The following is a 24091-nucleotide window of genomic DNA, read 5'->3' as shown; positions in this document are numbered from 1 at the left end:
CGCGGGCTCAGGCAATCCACTCACCTCAGCCTCCCAAAGGCATGGGGTTACAGGCTGAGCCACCAAGCCCGGCTCCACTTGTCTTTCTTATCTCTTAGGGCCTGGGCACTTGGGGCTTTGATCAGGAATTGGTTGCCAGTTTCAATTTCCATAAGAATATCTCCTGCATTTTCTAAGGTTATTATAGTGTGAGGTTTTATGTTTAGGTTTTTGATCCATTTAGAGTTGATTTTTGTGTATGGGGATAGGTAGGGGTTTTGTTTTAATCTTCTGCATGTGGCCAGCCCATTTTCCCAACACCTTTTACTGAATAGGTTCTTCTCTCCCCAGTGGTTGCTGGTAGAGGCTTTGTCAGAGATGAGTTGGTTGAGAAATTGAGGTTTTGCTTCTGGAATCTCTATCCTGTTCCATTGGTCTATATGCCTGTTCTTGTACCAATGCCAGGCTGTTTTGATTATTGCAGCTTTATAATAAAGCTTAAAGTCTGGGAGCGTGATGCCTCCTGCTTTTTTGTTGTTGTTGTTGAGGATTGTTTTGATGATTCATCGTCATTTGTGGTTCCATATGAATTCCTGTGTTGTCATTTCCAGGTCTGAGAAGAATTTTGCTGGAATTTAATGGGTTTTGTGGACAACTTCATTTCAAATGCTTTAATTCTCACGAGTGCTTTGGAAAATAATTCTTCCCTAAACTTAAAATATATATATTCTTGGCCAGTCACAGTGGTTCACTTCTGTAATCTGAGTTTATTGGGAGGCCAAGGTGGGAGGTTCACTTGAGGCCAGATGTTCGAGACCAACCTGGGCAACATAACAATACCCCGTCTATACAAAAAATAAAAAAATTAGTCATACATGGTAGTGTGTATCTGTCTGTAGTCCCAACTACTTGGGAGGCTGAGGATTGCCAGAGCCCAGGAGTTTGAGGTTATAGTGAGCTATGATTGCACCACTGCACCCCAACCTGGGTGACAGTGACACCCTTTCTCTAAAAAACATCAACTCTTAGTCATTATCAAAAATTTGGAAATTACAAAAAAGTATAAATAATAAAATAAAAATTGCTAGTCACCATTCAGAGATGATAAATATTATTTTATCATATAGTTCACCTAAAGTATACAATTTAAAGATTTTTAGTGTATCTGCAGAGTTGTACTGTCATCACCATAATCAATTTTAGAGCATTTTCATCATTGCGTGAAGAAACCTCGTCTGCATTAGCAATAATTTCCCATTTTAGTTCATCTTCTGAGCCTTAAGTAACTATTACTCCACTTTCTGTCTCTATAGATTTGCTTATTCTGAACATTTCATATAATTGGATCCATAATGTTACTGACCACAGGTTCTTAGACTCTCATATAATACAAATTGACAGGAGGCCAAACAGATTCCCAGACAGGGCTTTATTGGGGGCTTGTACAAGGGAGGGAGCTTGGGAGGAAGAGATCTCCATCTGGTTCCCTGAAGGGGGCTGTCCAGGGCCTTTTATTAGATAAGGAAAGCGATGTAATGTCAAAGGAAATGTATGTTAGCATGATTAGTGAGGGTTTGAGCCATGTAAGCATGGTGTAGATACATGTTTCATAGGTGGTATGTACAAAAAATGGCAGATAAGTTGGACACCCTGGATTTTGTGTGCATGTGTAAGAGGGGCTATCCTTCCAAGCAAGATTTATGGTGAAGCATTGTTTATCATAATGGGTTTTTCATGGCTGTAGTGTGTAGGATGGCCCCAGCTGGAGTGTTGATGCAAAATCTAGTGGTTCAAGTATGTGAGGAGTCCTATCCCTGCACTGTCTCAGTAATGTGTGGTCTTTCATGACTTGCTTCTTTCACTTAGCATGATGTTTTTAAGATTCAGCCATATTGTAGTATGTGTTCAGTACTTCGTTTCTTTCTGTTGCCTAGTGATAATCCCATTGTCTAGATATACCACTTTTACTTATCCATTCATCTCTTGAGGAATATTTGGGTTTCTACCTTTTTAGCTATTGGTGATAATGCTGCTATGGCCATTCATGTACAAGTTTTGTTTGGATGTCTTCCTTTCTCTTGGCTTTGTACCTAGTAGTAGAATTGCTGGGTTGTACAGTAACTCTTGTGTTTAACATTTTTTCAGAATTGCCAAAGCTGTTTTCCAAAAGGCTTTAACATTTTACATTTCTACCAGTAGTGTATGAAGATTCTGATTTCTCACATCTTGCCAACACTTATTTTTTTTAAATATAACTATCTTAGTGAGTATAAAGTGATATCGCTATGGTTTAATTTATAATTCCCTGATGGTTAATGTTTTTTTTTAATATTTGTTTTTCAGCCGGGCTCGGTGGCTCAACCTGTAATCCCGTGCTTTGGGAGGCTGAGGTTAGTGGATTGCCTGAGCCGTGGGTTCGAGACCCGCCTGGGCAACTTGGCGAGACCTCATCTCTACAATAAATCAAAAAATCAGCCGGGTGTGGTAGCACACGCCTGTAGTTCCAGCTACTCGGAAGGCTGAGGTGGAAGGATCGCTGGAGTCCAGCAGGTTGAGGCTGCAGTGGCCGGGAGCGGCCACTGCACTCCAGTTTGGGTGACAGAGTGAGACTCCAAGTCAAAAAAAAAAAAAAATTTTTGTTTTTAGACTGTGTTTAACAAAATATGGATTATTCAATATATGCAGTTTTGTAGTTCGCTTTTTGAATTTAAGCCTATTTTTAGCATTAGCAAGCATATCTTGCAAAAGTATTTTCTTCATTTCTGCTCCCCTTTTTACTTTTCCCAAAACCATAATTCTTGTGAAAAATTAATTATTGTCTAAATTAATACACCTAGAAAACAAAATCTGTAGGGATACATATCAAATTATTATTGACTACTACCAGGAAATGAGGCAGGTAGAAATACGGGAATTATATTTTCTACCTTAAATATTTCTGTAATGTTTCAATTTTTACAATGAACATATGTTCTTTTGTAATCACAAAACATAAAGGTGAATTATTTCCTTGTGGACTGAGTAGATTCAGCATGAAAAACAATTCCTAAATTTGGAAATCCTTTTTCTGAGGATTGTTTTGACTATTCATGCTCTTTTTTGATTCCATATGAATTTCTGTACTGTCATTTCCAGGTCTGAGTAAAATGTTATTAGTAATTTGATGGGTGTTGCCTTGAGTAGAATAGATATCCTGACAGTATTGATTCTTCCAGTCCATGAGCATGGAATGCTTTTCCATTTGTTTGTGTTGTCCTTGATTTCTTTAAGCAACGTTCTGTAGTTCTTGTTGTAAAGATCTTTCACTTCTCTGGTTTGGTGGATTCCAAGGCATTTCATTTTATTTGTGGCTATTGTGAGTGGAATTGTGTTTTTTATTTGATTCTCCGCCTGCTTGTTGCTGGTGTGTAGAAATGCAACTGTCTTTTGCACGTTGGTTTTGTACCCAGAGACTTTACCAAAGTCGATTATCAGTACAAGGAGATTTTTGACAGACTTCCAAGGATTTTCAAGATATAGAATCATATCATCTGCAAAGAGGGATAACTTCACTTTCTCTTGTCCTATTTGGATATCCCTGATTTCTTTCCCTTGCCTGATTGCTCTGGCTAGGGCTTTCAACACTATGTTGAACAGAAGGGGTGAGAATGGCCATCCTTGTTTTGTTCTGATTTTCAGGGGGAATGCTTCTAATTTCTGCCCATTGAGCAAAATGTTGACTGTGGGTTTATCATAGATGGCTTTTACTTTTTTGAGAAATGTTCCTTCAATGCCTAGATGCTCGAGTGTTTTTGTTCAAGAAGGGATGCTGGATTTTGTAAAATGCGTTTTCTGTGTCGAATGATGTAATCGTGTGGTTCTTGGTTTTACATCTGTTAATGTGCTGAATTATGTTTATGGTCTTGTGAATGTTGAACCAGCCCTGCACTCCAGGAATGAATCTTACCTGATCTTGGTGGATGATACTTGAGCACACTTTCATATTTTAAACTTTACTACAAGGCTATAGTAATCAAAATACCTGGTATTGATACAAGAATAGGCACATAGACCAATGGAACAGGACAGAGATTCCGGAAGCAAAAACTCAGTTTCTCACCAACTCATCTTTGACAAAGCCATCAGTAACAACCACTGGAGAAAGGAGACCGTATTTAGCACATTGTGCTGGGAAAACTGGCTGGCCACATGCAGAAGAATGAAACTGGACCCCTAACTATCACTATATACAAAAATCAACTCTAAATGGATCAAAGACCTAGATGTAAAACCTCAAACTTTAAGAATATTAGAAGAAAACATAGGAAACACTCTTAAGTACATTGGAATACATTCTTGACCAAATCCCCAAAAGCGAATGCCATAAAAACTAAGACAGGTGGGACCTCATCAAACTGAAAAGCTTTTGCACAGCAAAAGAAACCATCAATAGAGTGGAAAGACAACCAACAGAATGGGAAAAAAATATTTGCAAATTACACAGCTGACAAAAGCCTAACATCTGGGATCTACAAGGAACTTAAATGAAGTGAAAGGGCAAAACAGGCAACCCCATTAAAAAGTGGGCAAAGAGCATGACTAGACACTTCTTTTTTTTTTTTTTTGGAGTTAGTGTCTCACTCTGTTGTCCAGGCTGGAGGGCAGTGGCACACTTATGGCCACCGTAGCCTCGACCTGCTGGGCTCCCGCAATCCTTCTGCCTCAACCTTCCCAGAACTATAGGCGCACGCTACCATGCCTGGCTAATTTTTGATTTATTGTAGAGACGAGGTCTTGCCAAGTTGCCTGAGCTGGTCTCGAACCCACAGGCTCAGGTGATCCTCTTACCTCGGCCTCCCAAACTGCTGTGATTACAGGCTGAGCCACCAAGCCTGGCCAACTAGATACTTCTTAAAAGATGACATACAGCCAACAGACACATGCAAAATCGTTCAGCTGTAACAATCATTAGAGAAATGCACATCAAAACTACAATGAGATACCACCTAACAACAGTAAGGATGGCTATTATTTATAAGTTGAAAAACAATAGGTGCTGGTTTGGGTGTGGAGAAAAGGTAATGGTTCTACACTGTTGGTAGGAGTGCAAGTTAGTTCAGCCTCTATGGAAAGCAGTGTCATGTATCCTAAAAGAACTAAAAATTTACCTTCCATATGATCCAGCAATCCCCCTCCGGGGAATATACCCGGAGGAACATAAATAGTTCAACAAAAAAGACACCTGCAAACACGTTTATTGCTGCACTGTTCACAATAGGAAAAACATGGAACCAACCCTACTGTCCGTCAAAAGCAGACTGGATAAAGAAAATGTGAATATATACATGATGGAGTACTACATAGCTATAAAGAGGAACAAAATCATGGACTTCACATTAAATTGAATAGAGTTGGAGACCATCATACTAAGTGAACTATCACAGAAATAAAGAACTAAATACCACATGTTCTCACTCATAAGTGGCCCCTGAACATTAGTGACATTAATACAAGGGAGAGATTGGCAGTTGCTGGGCACTGCTAAGGGGAGGGAGGGAGAAAGAAGTTGGGCAGATGACAACACAAAGTATACCTGGTCTGCTACCAGGGGGAGTGAGGGCCAGTTAGGAGCCCAAACTTCACCTGCACGCAGGCTAATTATGAAGTTAATCCTCACTTGTACCCCAAGTCTCTATAATAAAATAAAATTGAAAAGTATTTGTGTGTTCAGTATAGATGCAATTTTTTCCAAATACTTTTTATTAATAGTTAGTTGAATTTTTGGTTGTGGAATCCATGGATATAGAGGACGGACTGTACTATGTAGAAGTAGTTTTTCTGAGTATATTTACTAAAAATAATATATTTGTATATTTAGTTCCTGAGCCTAATTGATTTAACAAGTCATTTGACAAGGACTTAGAAGAATTTTTTGTAGGGATTTTGTTGTAATAGGGTTTGAAATCTCTAATCATTACAATCTGTTTTTATAACCTCAGATCAGGCAAAGTTCTGGCAGGAATATTTATAATTGTTAATGTAGAGAAAGGTAGCTCTTTGGACATGCAGCTAATATCGAATAATAATCTGATACTTGTAATTGACACTAAATGTTAAAGATTCCAGGGGTGGTTTTTGGATGGTGGGACAGGCACTTTAGTAGGGTTGTTCAGAAAATTTCCAGCTTACTTATATTCCAGAAAATATAGGGAGAGCTACTTGGCATCATTTAAGAAAGGAAGAAAGTTAATAGTTAATATGCTAGGTACCTACAGACAATTTTATACATATTGTCTCATTTAATTCTCACAACAGCCCTTCAGGGTAACTACTTTGATAATGGTATTATCTCCATATTGCAGATGAGGAAAGTGAGGCTTAGAAAGATTAAGTAACTTGCCCAAAGTAACAAAGCTAGTATTTAATAGAGTTGGACTTTCTGTCCAAGTATGTCACCCTCCAGAATCCATGTTCTTTCCAGTACTTTGCACTGCAACAGGTAAGTATGATCCTTGGCCCTGTACCTGCCTTACTTAGGGCAACTTCACCTTGTTTCCATCACTGGCTATACAACTCCTTGTCAGATTCCAGTTAGAAGAACCTATGATTTGGACCAAGATCAGTCTTTGTACATACTGTACTGATTGCAGTGGTACTTACCAGTTCTTTCTGGACATAGTAATTCCTCTTCCACAAAGAGGAACATGCATATTTGCTTTCAAAATATGATGTATTCTTTTATAGTCTAGCAGCAAGATTTGTCCCTGCAGTTTTCCAACAGAGTATTCAGCCCTATTATTTAATGCATCATTCATACTCTAGGATGTAAGGCTATGTGGCAAAAGAACTGTAGGAAGTCATTTTGCTTTTTTTGGTGGGGAATGACTGTTTTGTTCCCAAACCTGCTTATATCATAAAATTGTTATGAGGGTGGAATGAGATAATAGATGTTAAGCCGTAGGAAGTACTGTGAAGTAATCTGTTACCTTTCTAAAAGCCCTAAGTAGAGATTATTCTTTTGTGAAATTCTATCATATACACATTTATTCCTATAAATCTTTTAGTTTACTCAACATAATTTTGAGAGTGCTTGAATTATAGATTACTCCAGTATAAGATTTAGGGTTAGCTATTAACAGAAAAAAGTTGTTTTGCATTTTAGTGTGCCTTTAGAGCAAGGTGAGGTTAATTTTTCTTTCTTTATTGCAGTTTTAAGAATCTTGTTGGAAATGCATGATAGAGAAATTCTGCAAAGTTATAAGTAATGACAAATGAATATATTAAGTGTACAATATCAATTACCTAGGTCATTGATTTTCTTTGGACTTGTAACTGTTTTCATTGGTTTGTTTTAGTGGCCTTTAATAGATACTTGTAATACTTTTCATGACTTTGGTTCCCTGGTCTTGCCTTTTTCCTAAAGTCTTAAATACATTGTTTTATTCGTTCATAAAGGTTCATTTTTATTAAGCATTTACTCTGTAAGACTGAAGATAGATAAAACAGTGAGCTGTCATGCAACTTACTTTTCAGTAAGGAGATTATAGATCACAAATAATGTTAGTAAATCATGTGTCAGTTGATAACAGAATAATGGGAAAAAATAAGGGGAAGGGAGGTTGCAATTTTAAATACATGATTACGGGAGTCCTCATTGATAAATGACATCTGGACAGTAATCTGAAGGAGGTGAGAGAAAGTGCTATGATGTCAACCAGGGAAGGAGCCTGCCAGCTAGTACTAAAGTCCTGAGATGGAAATGTGCAGTAGCAACAGCAAGGAGGCAGTATGATTAAAATCAGGTAGGTGTGGTGTGTTTGGAGGTGCCTTACACTTCATTGAGGATCAGAATTCTGACATAGAGTTTTCAGAAACACATCCTTGGAAATGCAGAGGAAACGCTACAAGCATTAAAAGGTGTTAAAAGTTATTTTTCTTCCACTGAAGTGCAGGCTTTTATTTAAGGCAAAAATATATAAAAATATGCTTCCAGTAAATACTTACATAAGGAAAAGTGTATTGGAAAACTTCATAGAGTTTTTAAATTTTATTTTAAAAGAAACAATTAACATGGGAAGTTAAATTTATTTTTAAAATGAAGGATGGTCTTTTTGTGACATGATCTCTAAAAAAGTTAATTGTGGTGTCATAAATAGGATTATATCACTCCTGGTACCACTGTGGTTAAGGAGGTGAATTGAAGCATCTGAATCTTATTTCTTACATGAAGACTATTAACTTAGGGTCTGACAATTATTTAGTATAATGAGTATGGGATAAGAAACAAAAGGTCCTGGATCTTTTTTCATAAAATAGTTACTTTTTCAGGTTAAGTAACCATGTAATTGTCAAAAAGATTTACGGTAAGCAAATTTCCTTCAATGACTTCAAGTAACTGATTCTAAATTACCAAATTTTACTTGAGTGTAAGTGTAGTGTTTAATTTATAGCTCAACCTGGGATATCTCTTTGCCAGTGATCAATCTTAGAATGCATTTTTCTCTTCCGGACTCCCCTCACCTCTCTACTCTGTCTATGGTGAATGAGTCAGCTATTTTGTCTTCTTGTTTCTCTTATGTTTACCCTCCTGTGTACTCTGTAGAAGGGATCTAGTTTGGATAATCATGATTGGCTGAGTTAGATTATATTAGCTTGAAAGTTTTAGCAAAACAGTTGTTTTGAACAATTAACTTTTCTGCCAATATTGCTTATATTGGAAAATTTATATTCCTTAAGCCTAGTTTTCAGAGCCCTTCAAATCTATATTTCCTTCTAACTATATAGCCCTCTGTCCTAACCAGAATGTTTTGTTTACTATCCTTCAAATATTGTTCCGTGGATCTGTAAGTACAGTGCATATGTAAGACCTAAGTACATCCCAGACTTTTCTGTGTCTTCATTTCTGCTTATGTCATTTCACCTTTCTCAGATTCCCTTTTGTCTTCTCCACTTATCCAAATTCTACCCATATTTCAGGACCAAATTCATATTAAGTCTTTCCAATAAAATGTCGTACCCCCAGTGAATTGACTCAGGCAGTTTTGGAGGCTGGCAAATCCTGAGATCTGCAGAATAAGGTGGTAAACTGGATACCCAGGAGAGCCAATGGTGTAGATCCAGTTTGATTCTGAAGGTCTAAGAACTAGGAGAGCCATTAGCCGGGTGTGGTAGTGCACGCCTGTAATTCCAGCTACTTGGAAGGCTGAGGCGGAAGGATCGTCAGAGCCCAGCAGGTCGAGGCTGTGGTGGCCGGGAGTGGCCACTGCACTCCAGTCTGGATGACAGAGTGAGACTCCAACTCAAAAACAAACAAACAAACAAACAAAAAACTAGGAGAGCCAATGGCATACTTCCAGTCCAAAGACTAGCAGGCTTGAGACCCAGGAAGAATCAGTGTTTGAGTTTGAAGGCTGGAAAAGCTGATGTCCTTGGTTCTTTTTTTTTTTAAAGCAGGATTTATTGAGAGGACAGAAAAGCTCCCACTGTGGGAGAAGACCGGAGGGGGTTGCCCATCCCGGGAGGAATTCTCTCTTAGTATTTTTTTTACTGTTCGTTCAAGTGCCTTGTCTTACTATAATAGCTAGTAGATAAGCATCCTGAGGGCAGGGATTACAAATCATATTTGCTTGTTTACCATCCACGAATCAGCCTTTGCATCCTTACATGTAATAGATACATCTGTATACTTTTTAAAGCCTTAACATTTTAGAGCTGGAAAGTATTTTTGAGGTCATCTGATTTTAGAGCTGGGGAATCAAGAACAGCTTTAAAATGTAAAGAGTAATAATATACCTCTTTTCCTTTGTGGCTAGAAAAGTAAAATAAAATAACACATGTGGAATCAGTATAATGCCTGTAACATAGTTAATGACTCAACCGTTGTATTTCTTTGTTCTAGAAAACTTAATAAATTTATTGTTTAAAACCTTTTTTAAAATAAATTTTTACTTAGGAGCAAGCATCAAAATAGTTTACAGAGTTCTTTTCTTTAAAAAAATTTTTTTAAATAATTTTATTTTTTAAAATAAAGACATGATCTCACTATGCTGCCTAGTCTGGTCTTGAACTCCTGGGCTTAAGCAGTCCTTTCACCTCAGCCTTCCAGAGTGCTGAGACTGCATGCATGAGCTACCATGCCTGTCTGCAGAGTCCTTTTTAAAAAGATCTTTATTTTAGATTTTGGGGTGTACATGCATGTTCATTACATATTGTGTAGTGATGGGGATTGGATCTCAGGTGATACATTTCCCAGATAGTGAACATTGTACCCCACAGGTCATTTCTGAATCCTAAGTCCTCTTTCCACCTCCCCACTTATTGGTGTCCCCAGTATCTATTATTTCCATCCTTGTGACCATTTAGCTCCCATATATAAGTGAGAACACATGGTATTTGGTATTGTTTCTGAGTCAGTTCACTTAGGATGACAATCTCCACTTCCATCCATGTTGCTGTAGAGGACATGATTTCGTTCTTTTTTATGGCTGCATAACATTCTATGGTGTATATGTACCACATTTTCTTTACCCAGTCAGTTGTTAGTGGACACTTGGGTTGATTCCATGGTTTTGCTTTTGTGAATACTGCTGCAGTGAACATATATGTACAGGTATCTTTTTATATATTGATTTCTTTTCCTTTAGGTAGATACCTAATAATGGAATTGCAGGTTCAAATGGTAGTTCAATTTTTAGTTATTTGAGAAATCTTCATACTGTTTTCCGTAGAGATTGAACTAGTTTACAATCCTACCAACAGTGGATGAGCATTCCCTTTTCTCCGCAACCGTGCCAACATCTGTTGTTCTTTGAATTTCTAATAATAGCCATTCTGACTGGTGTGGGTGATATCTCATTATGGTTTTAATTTGCATTTCTCTACTGATTGGCGATATTGAGCATTTTTTCTTTTTTCTTCTTTTGAGTTGGAGTCTCACTCTGTCACCCAGGCTGGAGTGCAGTGGCACGCTCATGGCCACCCCAGCATCAACCTGCTGGGCTCAAGCGATTCTTCCGCCTCAGCCTTCTAAGTAACTGGAACTACAGGCACATGCTATGACACCTGGCTAATTTTTTTATTTATTGTAGAAATAAGGTCTCACCAAGTTGCCCTGGCTGTTCTCGAAACTGTGGGCTCAGGCAATCCCCCCACCTCGGCCTTCCAAACTGCTGGGCTTACAGGCTTGAGCCACTGCCCGGCTGCGCATTTTTTCATATATTTGTTGGCTGCTTGTTTGTTTTCTCTTGAGAAGTGTCCTTTGCCTACTTTTTGATGGAGTTATTTATTTTTTGTGTGTTGAGTTGTTTGAATTTCTTGTAGATTCTGGATATTAGCCCTTTGAGGCATAATTAGCCAATATTTTCTCCCAGTCAGTAATTTCTGTTCACTCTTGATTATTTCTTTGCTGTGCAGAAGTTTTTTAGTTTAATTAAGTCCTATTTGTCTATTTTAGTTTTTTTTTTTTTGAGCTGGAGTCTCACTCTGTCGCCCAGAACGGAGCGCAGTGGCCGCTCCCGGCCACTGCAGCCTCGACCTGCTGGGCTCTGGCGATCCTTCCGCCTCAGCCTTCCGAGTAGCTGGGACTACAGGCGCACGCTACCACGCCCAGCTAATTTTTGATTTATTGTAGAGAAGAGGTCTCGCCAAGTTGCCCAGGCGGGTCTCGAACCCGCGGGCTCAGGCAATCCACTCACCTCAGCCTCCCAAAGGCGCAGGATTACAGGCTGAGCCACCAAGCCCGGCTTATTTTAGTTTTTATTGCAGTTGCTTTTGGGGTCTTTGTTATGAATTCTTTACCTAGGCCAGTGTCCAGAAGAGTGTTTCCTAGGTTTTTTCTAGGATTTTTTATAGTTTCAGGTCTTATATGTAAGTGTTTGATTCATCTTGAGTTAATTTTTGTATACGGTGAGAAATAGGATTCGGTTTCATCTTTCTACATATGGTTAGCCAGTTTCCCATTGCCATTTACTGAATAGGGTGCCCTTTCTTCATTGTTTATTTTTGTCAACTTTGCCTCAGATCGATTGGTTGTAGAAATGGGGTTTTATTTCTGGGTTGTCTATTCTGTTCCATTGGTTAATCTGTCTATTCTTTTATCACTACCATACTGTTTTAGTTACTATACTTACAGTATAATTTGAAGTCAGGCAGTGTGATGCCTCCACAATTGTTCTTTTTGCTTTGGCTATTTGGGTTCTTTTCTGGTTCCATATAAACTTTAAGATTGATTTTTCTATTTTCTACAGAGTCCTTTAATATGGAAAATTGGGCAATATTCCTGGAGATTTCACTTTTTTTCTTTCCGTTTAAAAATGTACATGATGCAGGGCAATCCCCTTGGGTCCCCTCCCTCTGGGAGCTCTTGTGTCCTCTCAATAAATCCTACTTTAAAAAGAAAATTTACATGACACATCATTCAGTTATTTGTATTCATATATATTATGCCAAAAAAGGACATATTAAATTTGGGATTATGTCATTATTTCTTCAAAGGATATTATTTAGCATGTTTAATTTGCTGATTAATAAACAAGATTCCAATTAGGTATTCAAACATAAAGCATAATAACCAAGTGGCAGTTTTATCTTTGTGACATGACTATATTGAAACACAGGTTGAGGCTGTAGAAAGCTGAAATTGGGCCGGGTTTGGTGGCTCAGCCTGTAATCCCACACTTTGAGAGGCCGAGGTGAGTGAATTGCCTGAGCCTGCGGGTTCGAGACCTGCCTGGGCAATTTGGCAAGACTTCATTTCTACAATAAATCAAAAAAAAAAAAAAAAAAAATTAGCCGGGCGTGGTAGTGCACACCTGTAGTTCCAGCTACTTGGAAGGCTGAGGCGGAAGGATTGCCGGAGCCCAGCAGGTCGAGGCTGCGGTGGCCGGGAGCGGCCACTGCACTCCGGTCTGGGCGACTGAGTGAGACTCCAACTCAAAAAAAACAAAAAACATACAAAAAAAAGAAAGCTGAAATTACAGTATCTAAACACTAGACTTTGTTAATTTGAACTTAAATATTCTCTTTAGATGTCTTCCATCATGGGAAATGAAATTGATTGTTTAAAAATGTTTTCATTTAGTATTTTTCCTTTCTAGAGTTCTTTGTAAGAACAATTTAAAGCCTTCAAGATGGTTCTAGCAGACCTTGGAAGAAAAATAACATCAGCATTACGCTCATTGAGCAATGCCACCATTATCAATGAAGAGGTATGTAAAATATTATTTGAAATATATATGATTGTGTCTCATCACTAGCAAAGGAGAGATGGATTATAAGAAATTTCTGTTTTTATATTTATTTTGATGTAGATTTAATACTTGTAGGGAAAAATCTAAAACCAGATACAGCAAGTAGTGTTTTTTTAATTGAGAAATCAACTACCTTACTAGTACATTAATTTTCTGTAAAGAATTTCCCCAGAAAAACCCCAAAACAAAAATGACCTTAACTTATATGTCCAAATACATACATTTAAATCTGGAAATCTACTTTTGCTTTCTCTCTTAATGTAGACCTAAAATTTCATTTTCCTGCTTCTTTTTTCATGACTAGGCACGTGCTTATCTGACTGTCTCTCTGTGACTTTTATTTAGCATTCTTATTCTGAATCGTTATGTTTTCATCTTATATACTTTGATTCATTTTCTTTGAAATCATCACTTAGTCTTTTGGATTTTGTAAGCTGACTCCTTAAGTCTTATCTGAAATACATTTCTTCCTGGCTATATTGTTTTCAGATATTTCTTTCTCTCATTTTTTTCCCCCTACAGATTGTATCTTAATGCCTTTTTAATTGAAAAAGATGATTACAGTTCACAAGTATGCTTTATATTTTGTATTAACAGTGGAAAAAGTACTGAATTTGATGTTAGAGAACGTTGGCTAGTGTCCCTCTTTAGCTATTTAGTAATTGTAAGATAGAAATTTGGACAAGCCAACCTTAGATTTATTAATGTATAAAATGGGAAAACAGCATTTACCTTAGAAAAAGGTTTTAAGGTTCAAATGAATGCTCTAACTTGGAAGTTAGAAAAAAATTATAATACAGAATTTGATCTCAACACTTTAATAAGCTAATGGAATTAAATAATTTTGAGACCATCTTAGCACCTAGTCCACCCTCTTAATCAGTAGGAACAGAAAGTCCATTTTATGTGTTTACTTATTGGAGGAACCAGGATTAGAATCTTATTTTCCCCTAATTCTTCACCCAGGGCTTTTTCCAATAATCCTTATTAAATAATAAATTAGAACATAAGCCATTGTTTTGTCTTGTAATTCAGAATAAATAAAACAACAGCTTTCCAAGCAGTTGCCCTGTTGGGTAGCCCTTATGTTTATAATAGAGAAAGAAGGAAACCAGGGGGAAGTGCTCCATGAAAAGCAGAATAACAACTGTTGCATGAATTGGCAGCTTCTCTGTTCTTGGGACTGTGCTGTTAGTGAATTAACAAGGAGAAACCCCTCTAGTGAAAAATCAGTTCCAGTCTTTTTTTTGAAAGAAGAAAAGATTTATTTAAGAAAGTTTCACTTCCCACAGAGAAGAAGCGGGCCTACACTCTAGATGAGTGTGGCCCCATAGCCCCCTGAGCCCTGGCTTAAATCCTTTCCCCTGGAGATGTTGCAGTCAGTAGACTTCCTTGTTGACCACCTGCAAATGTCTTGGAGACCCTGGCATCAGGAATTCTGGACAGAAAACTCTGAGGGGGGTCCTGGTCACCATGCACTGAGTATACAATGGGTTGATACTGGTCATGTTTGAGAAGTCTGGGTTTCAGGCAGCTTTTGGAGTTACAGGGTCCTTCATGGAGTCACTTTGCCAACCAGAAAAGAGCAAAGAAACCAAGCTGGCAGTCCAAACTTTCCTTTGGGGACCTTCTTGCCTCCCTAGGGAGTAGCCCTAGGCAAAGACTGTCAGTTGTCCTCCAAGATCCAGCCTGGTCCACAGGGAAACTCAGAAATCTTGGCTAGAAGGAAGTAAAGAGTTAACCTTAGTCCCTCACCCTATCTCGGGCTGCAGCAGTCTGATGTTTTTCCCTGGGACTTTCCAGCACACTTAAAGGGTAGCCTCAGCCAGAGCTTTTATTTGCCATCAGGTTCCAACACAGTCCACAGAGGGTCACCAGTTAGGAAATAAAGAAGGAAAAGAAGGAGAGAGAGAGAAAATCTCGGTGGGACCTCCAGTAAATCTTAGGGTACAGATAGGGTGAGGGTGGATGGATGGATGGGGAGGGGCACAGCACCGCTGGAGCCGGTGTGCCGGAGGTGCATGCTGGTAACCAGAGATCTGAGTAATGGCAAAGATTTGTAACACACAAAGAGGTGAAAGAAGAAAAGATTTATTTAAGAATGGTTCACTTCCCACAGACAGGAAGCGAGCCTACACTCTAGATGAGTGTGGCCTCAGTTCCAGTTTTATCAGACCCCTTTAATGAGGGATAAAGAAAACTGATAAGCTTCTATAGGGTGTATAGAAGGAGATGAATGAAATAATTCGTTTAAGAAGTATTTGAAGGCCTGCATTTTTGCTAGTACCAGGGATATAGCAGTGAACAAAGTAGACTAAAATTCTTTCCCTCATAAAGCTTACATTCTATTGTGTGAACACTTACATACATGAGAGGCTAAAGCTTCATCTTTTCTTAAGACTTTATAGGTTCTGACCTTTCCAGCTACAGTACTTTGCTATTCAACAGATGTGTGATGACGTTAGTGAGTTATTACTGGAGGATAGCTTTCTTTCCAATTTTTTTTATTCTTCTGCTCTTAGTAGAAATGATAAGACTGGGTAATTTTTCTTCTGTCACTTGTTAATCCATGGTTGGGCAGTTAAGAAAAGCAGATATTGTGACTATATACCACTATATATTAACAATAAGAGCTCTTCATTGTCATAGAAAACATCACAGGCAACTCTATTATATAGTGACTTTTTTTGGCTTGGATATTATTGTATTATTATTTTAACATAAGAATAAAATTGTAGTAATTAATACTTGGTTATATAAAACTAAATGAGATATGTTATTTTGACAAAATAACTGGACACTTAATATGAGTATTTTTCTAAACTAGCCGAAAAACTTTTTTCCCTGGTTGCATGGTATTGTTTTATCTTTATTAAGCTATAGTAGTCTATGATAACTGATCAACCATTATTTTTATGTAATTGAAATGATATACTGGGTGCTTTAAATGTATTTATTTATTTATTTTCAGGTACTAAATGCTATGCTAAAAGAAGTATGTACAGCATTATTGGAAGCAGATGTTAATATTAAACTAGTGAAGCAACTAAGAGAAAATGTTAAGTAAGTTAAATTAAGTAGGTTAAAAAAATGGGCAGAACTAAGTTTAATTTACTGGGATGAGGAGCTAACTAGAAGAGTTTGCTGCATTATGAATCATTTCTGCTATGAAGCACTGGAAAAGTGCTACATCAGAAGCTTATATGTTGGAAGACTGCATGTGTAGCATGTTTCCATAGGATGGTTCAAAGAATAAATGACCAGGCATAGTGGCTCACTTCTGTAATTCCAGCACTTGGGAGGCCAAGACGGAATTGCTTGAGCCAAGGAGTTTGAGACCAACCTGGGTATAGCGAGACCTCATCTTTACAAAAAATCAAAAAATAAGCTGGACTTGTGTGTATATGCCTATAGTCCAGCTACTCAGAAGACTGAGGCAGAAGGATCACCTGAGCCCAGGAGGGTGAGGCTGTGGTGAGATGTGATTGTGCCACTGCACTCTAGTCTGGGTGACAATAGTGAGACTCCAATTCAAAAATAAATAAATAAAATAAACTACCTGTGCCTTTCACTTAATTATAGATATTTTCTGTTTTACTAATCCTTTATTTGAATGAATTCAATTGTATATGGTATAAAAACCTTTTAACAATTCACAGAAAAGTGGTGCCATTTTATTCTCTTCAGGCTTAAGAAGATAGTAATCAACCGCCTTCGTTAATTGTATTCTCTTTTGGTTTCTCTATTCTGTATTTGAATGAAGAAGTAATTTGTGATCTTAGTTATTGCATTATTGGGAGAGGCACTGATTGGGCAGGATACATAGAACAATGGCAGGCTTTATATGGATTAATTGGTTGAATCCCAGCCCTTATTATGCTCCAGACAATTTTCCTTTTTTTATTATTAGACTGCGACTAAATGTGGGACTCCTATCATTTTTAAGCATTTAGAACTAGAGAAAGTAGTCTTGTTTTCTATTTGTGAAGATACATAAAATATATAAGCTACAAAAAAAAATAAAGTTAGTACTTTGCAGTGATATCAGGACAAGTTAATATTTATACTTTTAAGCTAACTAAAATCTTCAAAGATTTCATGGTTAAAAATTTTTATGGTTTAGACTTAAGTATCTAATTATATGCATGTTAATTGAAAGACTAAGAATGATTGAATAGTCTTACATTCTTCGGGGCAAAAGCTTCTTTTTTAAAGAGTGTTTTAACTGACTTTTCTCCTCCCTACCCCAATCACCACCATCGTGAAGATCTGCTATTGATCTTGAAGAGATGGCATCTGGTCTTAACAAAAGAAAAATGATTCAGCATGCTGTATTTAAAGAACTTGTGAAGGTAAAAGTATATCAAGATTGTGCTGTGACTCTGTAAACTCAGTGGATATAGCACTGCAAACAATTATTATTTCAGATTCCTTTTTAACATGATTTTATGGAATACTCATCTGTATTAAAATATTAAAAGATTATTAAGTTTTCTAAAGCGGTTTATTTTTATTTTCAACTTTGAGTGCAGATATGAGGGCCAATACTATTCCTGCAAAAGATACCAAAGCCAAGATACAAAGAGTAAAATTTCACTGCAAATTAATTAATGGAAGGACCTCTCTGAGTTTTTTCTCTTTTTATATCAAGTATTACCCAGTTGTGGTCCTACTTTTTTTTTTTTTTTTTTTGAGTTGGAGTCTCACTCTGTCGCCCAGACTGGAGTGCAGTGGCCGCTCCCGGCCACCACAGCCTCGACCTGCTGGGCTCCGGCGATCCTTCCACCTCAGCCTTCCGAGTAGCCGGAATTACAGGCATGCGCTACCATGCCCGGCTGATTTTTTGATTTATTGTAGAGATGAGGTCTCGCTGCCCAGGTGGATCTCGAACCCGCGGGCTCAGGCAATCCACTCACCTCAGCCTCCCAAAGTCGCGGGATTACAGGCTGAGCCACCGAGCCCAGCTGTGGTCCTACTTTTATACAGGAAAGTCACACTTGGCAAGTAATCTTTTCTATACTGTTCATTGTATAAAGAAGTCCCTTTGAAAAAAACAAATGTCTCAACTCTTGCCTAGATTATGAACAATTTTGGATTAGTGAAATTTTATTTTCAAGTAGTAAATATGGCCTGTTGCCCTGCCTCACTTTATTGTTGATGTTGTCATGAAAATTATGGTGAAAATCTTATAGCTTTAAAAAATATGTATTGGTCCAGTGGTAGGAAAAAAAGGGAAAAATTTGTTAAAAAATTTTTTTAGACCAATAGATTCCTGCTAGTGGTCTAAAATGATTTTTCTTACATTGTACGAATATTTTCATTTATTCTTTTGGTACCAACCGCACTGGTAGGTGTTTTGAAAATGTCCAGTGTCTCAGATAGTTATGTTATCTCAGTTTGATCTACTCAACTAATTAATAATAATAATTTTAAAAACTTCAGACCTAAAAGAGGTCAGAGAGTGTATAGTGTTCTTATGTCTCAGATTACAGTTGAAAAAGTGAGACAGCTAGTTAGTGACAGACCCAAGTCTGATCTCCAAATTCCTTGTGTAGGAATCCTTGAATTATTTCCAGATTGCTTTTCATCTAGCACCTGAGGTCAGCACAGGGTGAGTGGAAATTTTTTTTGTTAGATTTGTTATCTATCAGCATTTCTGGAATATCAAGTGCTTTGTTAAAAAGCATTTATTGGTGGGGCATGATGACTTTTGCCTGTAATCACAGCACTTTGGGAGGCTGAGGCAGGAGGATCCCTTGAGCTCAGGAGTTCAAGACCAGCCTAGGCAACATAGTAAGACCTTGTTTCTAAAAAATAAAATAAAATTAGCTGTGTGTGGTGAACGCACTTATAGTCCCAGTTATATGGGAGGCTGAGGTGGAAGGATCTCCTGAGCTCATGAGGTCTAGGTTGCAGTGAGCTATGATCATGCCACTGCACTCCAGCCTGAGTGACAGAGAGAGACACTGACTCAAAAAAAAAAATTAAAAAGCGTTTATTGAGTACCTGCTTTGTTCTAGGCAATATGCTGAAAGCTGCTGACAGGAGAGAGAAATAAGACTGATTTTTATACTCAGAAGCTATGGTCTAGAGCAATGGTATACAAAGCAAAGTCAAAATTATTTTCATAATAATACTAAGACACTATTTAACTTTTTTACTGTGTTGATGTTTGCTCTGATAGTTCAAAAGTAATAGTGGGTAGAACTCCCTAGCATGAATTAAGGTAGTGGTACTAAACTATACTAGTAGTCATTGTACTCTTTACCATCACAAACTTGTAGTAAAATAATGCTACATATATATAAAATTTATTTTATTTTATTTATGTTATTTTATGTTATGTCATTTATTTTTAGAGACAGAATTTAGCTTTGTCTCCCATGCTGGAGTATAGTAGTGTGATCAAAGCTTACCGTAACCTTAAACTCCTGGGCTCAAGCAATCATTCCACATCAGCTTCTTAAATAACTGATACTACAAGTATGCACCACCATGCCAGGCTAATTTTTTTTTTTTCGTAGAGTCATGGTCTCACTATTTGCCCAGACTGATCTCAAACTACTGGCCTCAAGCAGTCCTTCTGCCTTGGCCTCCCAAAGTGCTGGGATTATGTTTATTTATTTATTTTTAATGTTACTGTTAGAAGTTTTAAAATTCATATGTGGTCTGCACATATATTTTTGTATTACATTTTTGCGGTACTGATGTGGATTGCTCCTATGGCTCAAACTTGATCTCACATTTTATTTTACCCTCTAGCTTGTTCTAAAACATTTTGAGGTCCTTACCCCTGAATTGGCTTGGGAGTATAGGCTTGATTATACTTCGCAATGCATTATTTTATGTTCTTAAATTTCACTCTGGGTGTACAAAAAATAGTAGAGTTGTATTAGAAGGGGGTAGCATTATGATTTATTTGATATAAAAAATGTCCTTAAATAATTTTCATAATTTAAAAGTTGTGGGGGAAGGGGTTTTAATGTAAGCATATGTTAACCAGATTTTATTTTATTTTTGGTATGTAGCTTGTAGACCCTGGAGTTAAGGCATGGACACCCACTAAAGGAAAACAGAATGTGATTATGTTTGTTGGATTGCAAGGGAGTGGTAAAACAACAACATGTTCAAAGGTAAGTTAAACTTGATTTTAAAAAGTCATATAGAAGATAGACTTGTATAAATCACATTTTATGTTAAAACCAGGCTTCATAATACTGTTGCTTTAACATTTTATGGTACTCAATATATCTGTTATGTTTTTGTAATAGTTTTTTATAGGATAAGAAGAAAGAATTTCATTGTTTCTTGTGATTGCTTTTTTAAGAACAGTAGGCAGCCGGGCTCGGTGGCTCAGCCTGTAATCCCGCGCCTTTGGGAGGCTGAGGTGAGTGGATTGCCTGAGCCCGCGGGTTCAATACCCGCCTGGGCAGCGAGACCTCATCTCTACAATAAATCAAAAAATCAGCTGGGCATGGTAGCGCATACCTGTAATTCCAGCTACTCGGAAGGCTGAGGCGGAAGGATCGCCGGAGCCCAGCAGGTCCAGGCTGCGGTGGCCGGGAGCGGCCACTGCACTCCAGTCTGGGCGACAGAGTGAGACTCCAACTCAAAAAAAAAAAAAAGAACAGTAGGCATCTATATAACTATGCTATTTCTTTTATTTAAAAAAAGATAATTCCTGTCCTTTAAGGAAGTGAGTATGATTTTTGGAGAAAAGAACATAGAGTTTACCTTTTATAGCTCAAGACTTTTTTTAGGTTCCCACCAAGTATAGATCTTAGATGTGTATGCTAATTTTTAATTCAGTATACCATCCCTTCCTCCAGAATTGGGTGCCTCAACATTGTTACCAGATTTATTTTCCAGTTCAACTGTGTTACAGTTTAGGGGGGAAAAAGAACACAAGATTATTGTTAGAAAGTTTTGTTATTGTTTGTTTTTAATTAACAATAGTAAACATTTTTGACTATGATCATTTGCTGCTTAGTCATTATATATCCTTTGAATGCTACTAAATGACAAAATGTAAACTCTTATATATGACAGTTTGTTATGCCTATGATATCATGTTTTCTGAACCTTCCTTTCTCAGTTAGCATATTTTTACCAGAGGAAAGGCTGGAAAACCTGTTTGATATGCGCAGACACATTCAGAGCAGGTAATTGTGTTGAAATTTGAAAATTGTTTTCTGTAATTTTATTTTCAAGTTTGAGGATTCATGAACTCTTTATCTCCTAGGGGCTTTTGACCAACTAAAACAGAATGCAACCAAAGCGAGAATTCCATTTTATGGAAGGTAGGTTACTGTTTTTTATTTTGATACTCATAATGCCTCATTTTGTCTGTCTTACTTTTTTATTTTATGCTATCTGGTTACATTTTAACATAACTAAATCCTTTCTGGGACAAAATAGGATGTATTTAATAAGTTAATTTAAGTTTATAGATTTATTAATACATTTATACATTATTTTTGACTGAGTACAGTAACTCACACCAGTACTCTCAGCACTTTGGGAGGCTGATGCAGGAGGATTGCTTGAACCTAAGAGTTCAAGGCCAGCCTAGACAACATAGTGAAACCTCATCTCTACAAAGATAAAAAAATTAGCTGGACATGGTAGCATGCACCTGTGGTCCTACTCCTTGGGAGGCTAAGGTGTAAGGATTGCCTGAGCCCAGGAGGTCGAGGTTGCATGAGCCATGACCATGCTACTCACTCTAGCCTGGATGAAAGACAGAGTGAGACCTCGCCTCAAAAAAAAAAAAAAAAAAAGAATAATAAATAAGTAAAAGAATTTTAATAATATACACCATGACCCTTCTGATCCAGCCTGGTAGATCAGAGTGGACATTATTTAGTTCATGACTCTGCCTATGCTTATCTTCCTGCCTGGCATACTCTCCTACTTCTTTCTGTTTCTCTGTTTCTAATCAATCTGAAACATTCTATAATTAAATACACATTGGCGAATTCTATAGTTTCCTTAATATATCATTTAAAAACATTTGTGTTTGATCATCTAAAATGGTTTACAATCTCTAGTTATCTCAGAGATATTTCTGATCATTGTTGTCTCTCACTTAATACACTGTTGTTCTTTTAGGTAGTCTGTACCTGTTAGAATGACTAATTCAAAGAATAGAGTCTAATTGAATTTAGAAGGACTTAGTTGAGGGACTTATTTAGAAGGCATTCTGCTTTTTGGCTGGCCAAAAGACTGACTGGGCACAATGGCTCACACCTGTAATCCTAGCACTTTGGGAGGCCAAGGTCGGAGGGTTGCTTGAGCCCAAGAGTTTGAGACCAGCCTAGGCAACATAGCAAGACTTCATCTCTACAAAAAATTAAAAAATTAGCCAGATATGGTGGAATGTGCCTGTAGTCCCAGCTACTCGGAGACTGAGGTGGAAATATCGCCTTAGCCTAGGAGGTTGAGGCTGCAGTAAGCCATGATGATGACACAGCACTCCAGCCTGAGTGACAGAGTAAAACCCTGAGTCAAAAGAAAAAAAAATAGGGAGGAAGGGAATGGAGTTAGGAAGGGTCCTGAGCTATTTCTTGAATGTTAAAATTTTAAATCTGGAGTATATATTAATATAGATAATCAACTTTTTTTAGGCAGTAGATACAACAATGTTTGTTATATTATCATTTGTACTGTTTCTAAAAAATATCTTCACTTTTAATAAAACTCTTTGATTTCATTTATTTACTTATTTTAGAGACAGAGTCTCGCTCAGTTGCCCAGGCTGGAGTATAGTGGTGCCATCACAGCTTATTGCAGCCTCAAACTGGATTCAAGCGATCCTCCTGCCTCAGCCTTCTAAGTAGCTGAGACAGCAGGCACTTGCCAGTATGCTGGACTAATTTTCTTTACTTTTTAATTTACTATTTCTTTAGATTTTTTAGAGAGGGGGGTCTCACTATGTTGATAAGACTAATCTCGAACTCCTGATCTTCCAACCTCAGCCTCCTGACTAGCTGGGATTACAGGCTTGCGCCCTTGCACCCAGTTTAACAAACAATTTTAAAGAGCCGGGCATGATAGCACATGCCTGTAGTCCCAGCTGCTTAGGAGCTAAGGCAGGAGAATCACCTAAGGCCAGGAGTTCAAGGCTTGGGTAACAAAGCAAGACTGCATCACTAGGAAAAAAAAAGATGAAAGCACCAACACTTTGTACCTCCTACCTGCCAGTTTTGAGTGTATTCATTCATGTATTTTTCTTTTTTTTTTTTTTTTGAGTTGGAGTCTCACTCTGTCGCCCAGACTGGAGTGCAGTGGCCGCTCTCAGCCACTGCAGCCTCGATCTACTGGGCTCTGGCGATCCTTCTGCCTCAGCCTTCCAAGTAGCTGGAACTACAGGCGTGCACTACCACGCCCAGCTAATTTTTGATTTATTGTAGAGATGAGGTCTCACCAAGTTGTCCAGGTGGGTCTCGAACCCGCGGACTCAGGCAATCCACTCACCTCAGCCTCCCAAGGCACGGGATTACAGGCTAAGCCACCAAGCCTGGCTCATTCATGTATTTTTCAATATCTTTACAAATGAATGGACATACAAGTGCATACATAGGGATAGATTATTTTAAGTTAAAATGGGCTCTGTCGGTGTTTTATACTTTGATTACTGTAGTAGTGGTTATATGGGTTGTGTATATTCTTTAAAACTCATCAAAAGGAACACTTAAAATGGTACGTTCATTGTATGTAAATATACCACTATATAGGGTTCATTGAAAATGGGATCTGAAGCTGGGCTCAGTGGCTCAGCCTGTAATCCCGCTTGTTTGGGAGGCTGAGGTGAGTGGATTGCCTGAGCCTGCGTGTTCAAGACCCGCCTGGGCAGCGAGACCTCATCTCTACAATAAATCAAAAAA

At 37.8% G+C, this 24091-nt stretch overlaps 1 protein-coding gene across 3 annotated transcripts in view; it reads left to right on the top strand.

Annotated features, from left to right (window-relative positions):
• Positions 1-24091, top strand: part of SRP54 (signal recognition particle 54) — a 54739-nt gene that overhangs the window by 4770 nt on the left and 25878 nt on the right. For 2 of the 3 annotated variants that reach the window (XM_021719239.1, XM_008071457.1), the window contains 6 exons: positions 13053-13163; positions 16177-16268; positions 17473-17557; positions 20234-20338; positions 21301-21367; positions 21448-21505. In XM_021719239.1, the coding sequence (XP_021574914.1) occupies positions 13086-13163; positions 16177-16268; positions 17473-17557; positions 20234-20338; positions 21301-21367; positions 21448-21505 (485 nt within the window). In that variant the 5' untranslated portion in view covers positions 13053-13085. The remainder of the gene's footprint in view (positions 1-13052; positions 13164-16176; positions 16269-17472; positions 17558-20233; positions 20339-21300; positions 21368-21447; positions 21506-24091) is intronic. The other variant, XM_021719240.1, reaches the window with a different exon arrangement.

Source organism: Carlito syrichta, unplaced genomic scaffold (genome assembly GCF_000164805.1).
Source record: "Carlito syrichta isolate Samal-C Ts95f unplaced genomic scaffold, Tarsius_syrichta-2.0.1 Scaffold314334, whole genome shotgun sequence".
Classification (NCBI taxonomy): Eukaryota; Metazoa; Chordata; class Mammalia; order Primates; family Tarsiidae; genus Carlito; species Carlito syrichta.
The sequence above is the reverse complement of the archived record's forward strand: the minus strand, read 5'-3'. Positions and strand labels throughout refer to the sequence as shown.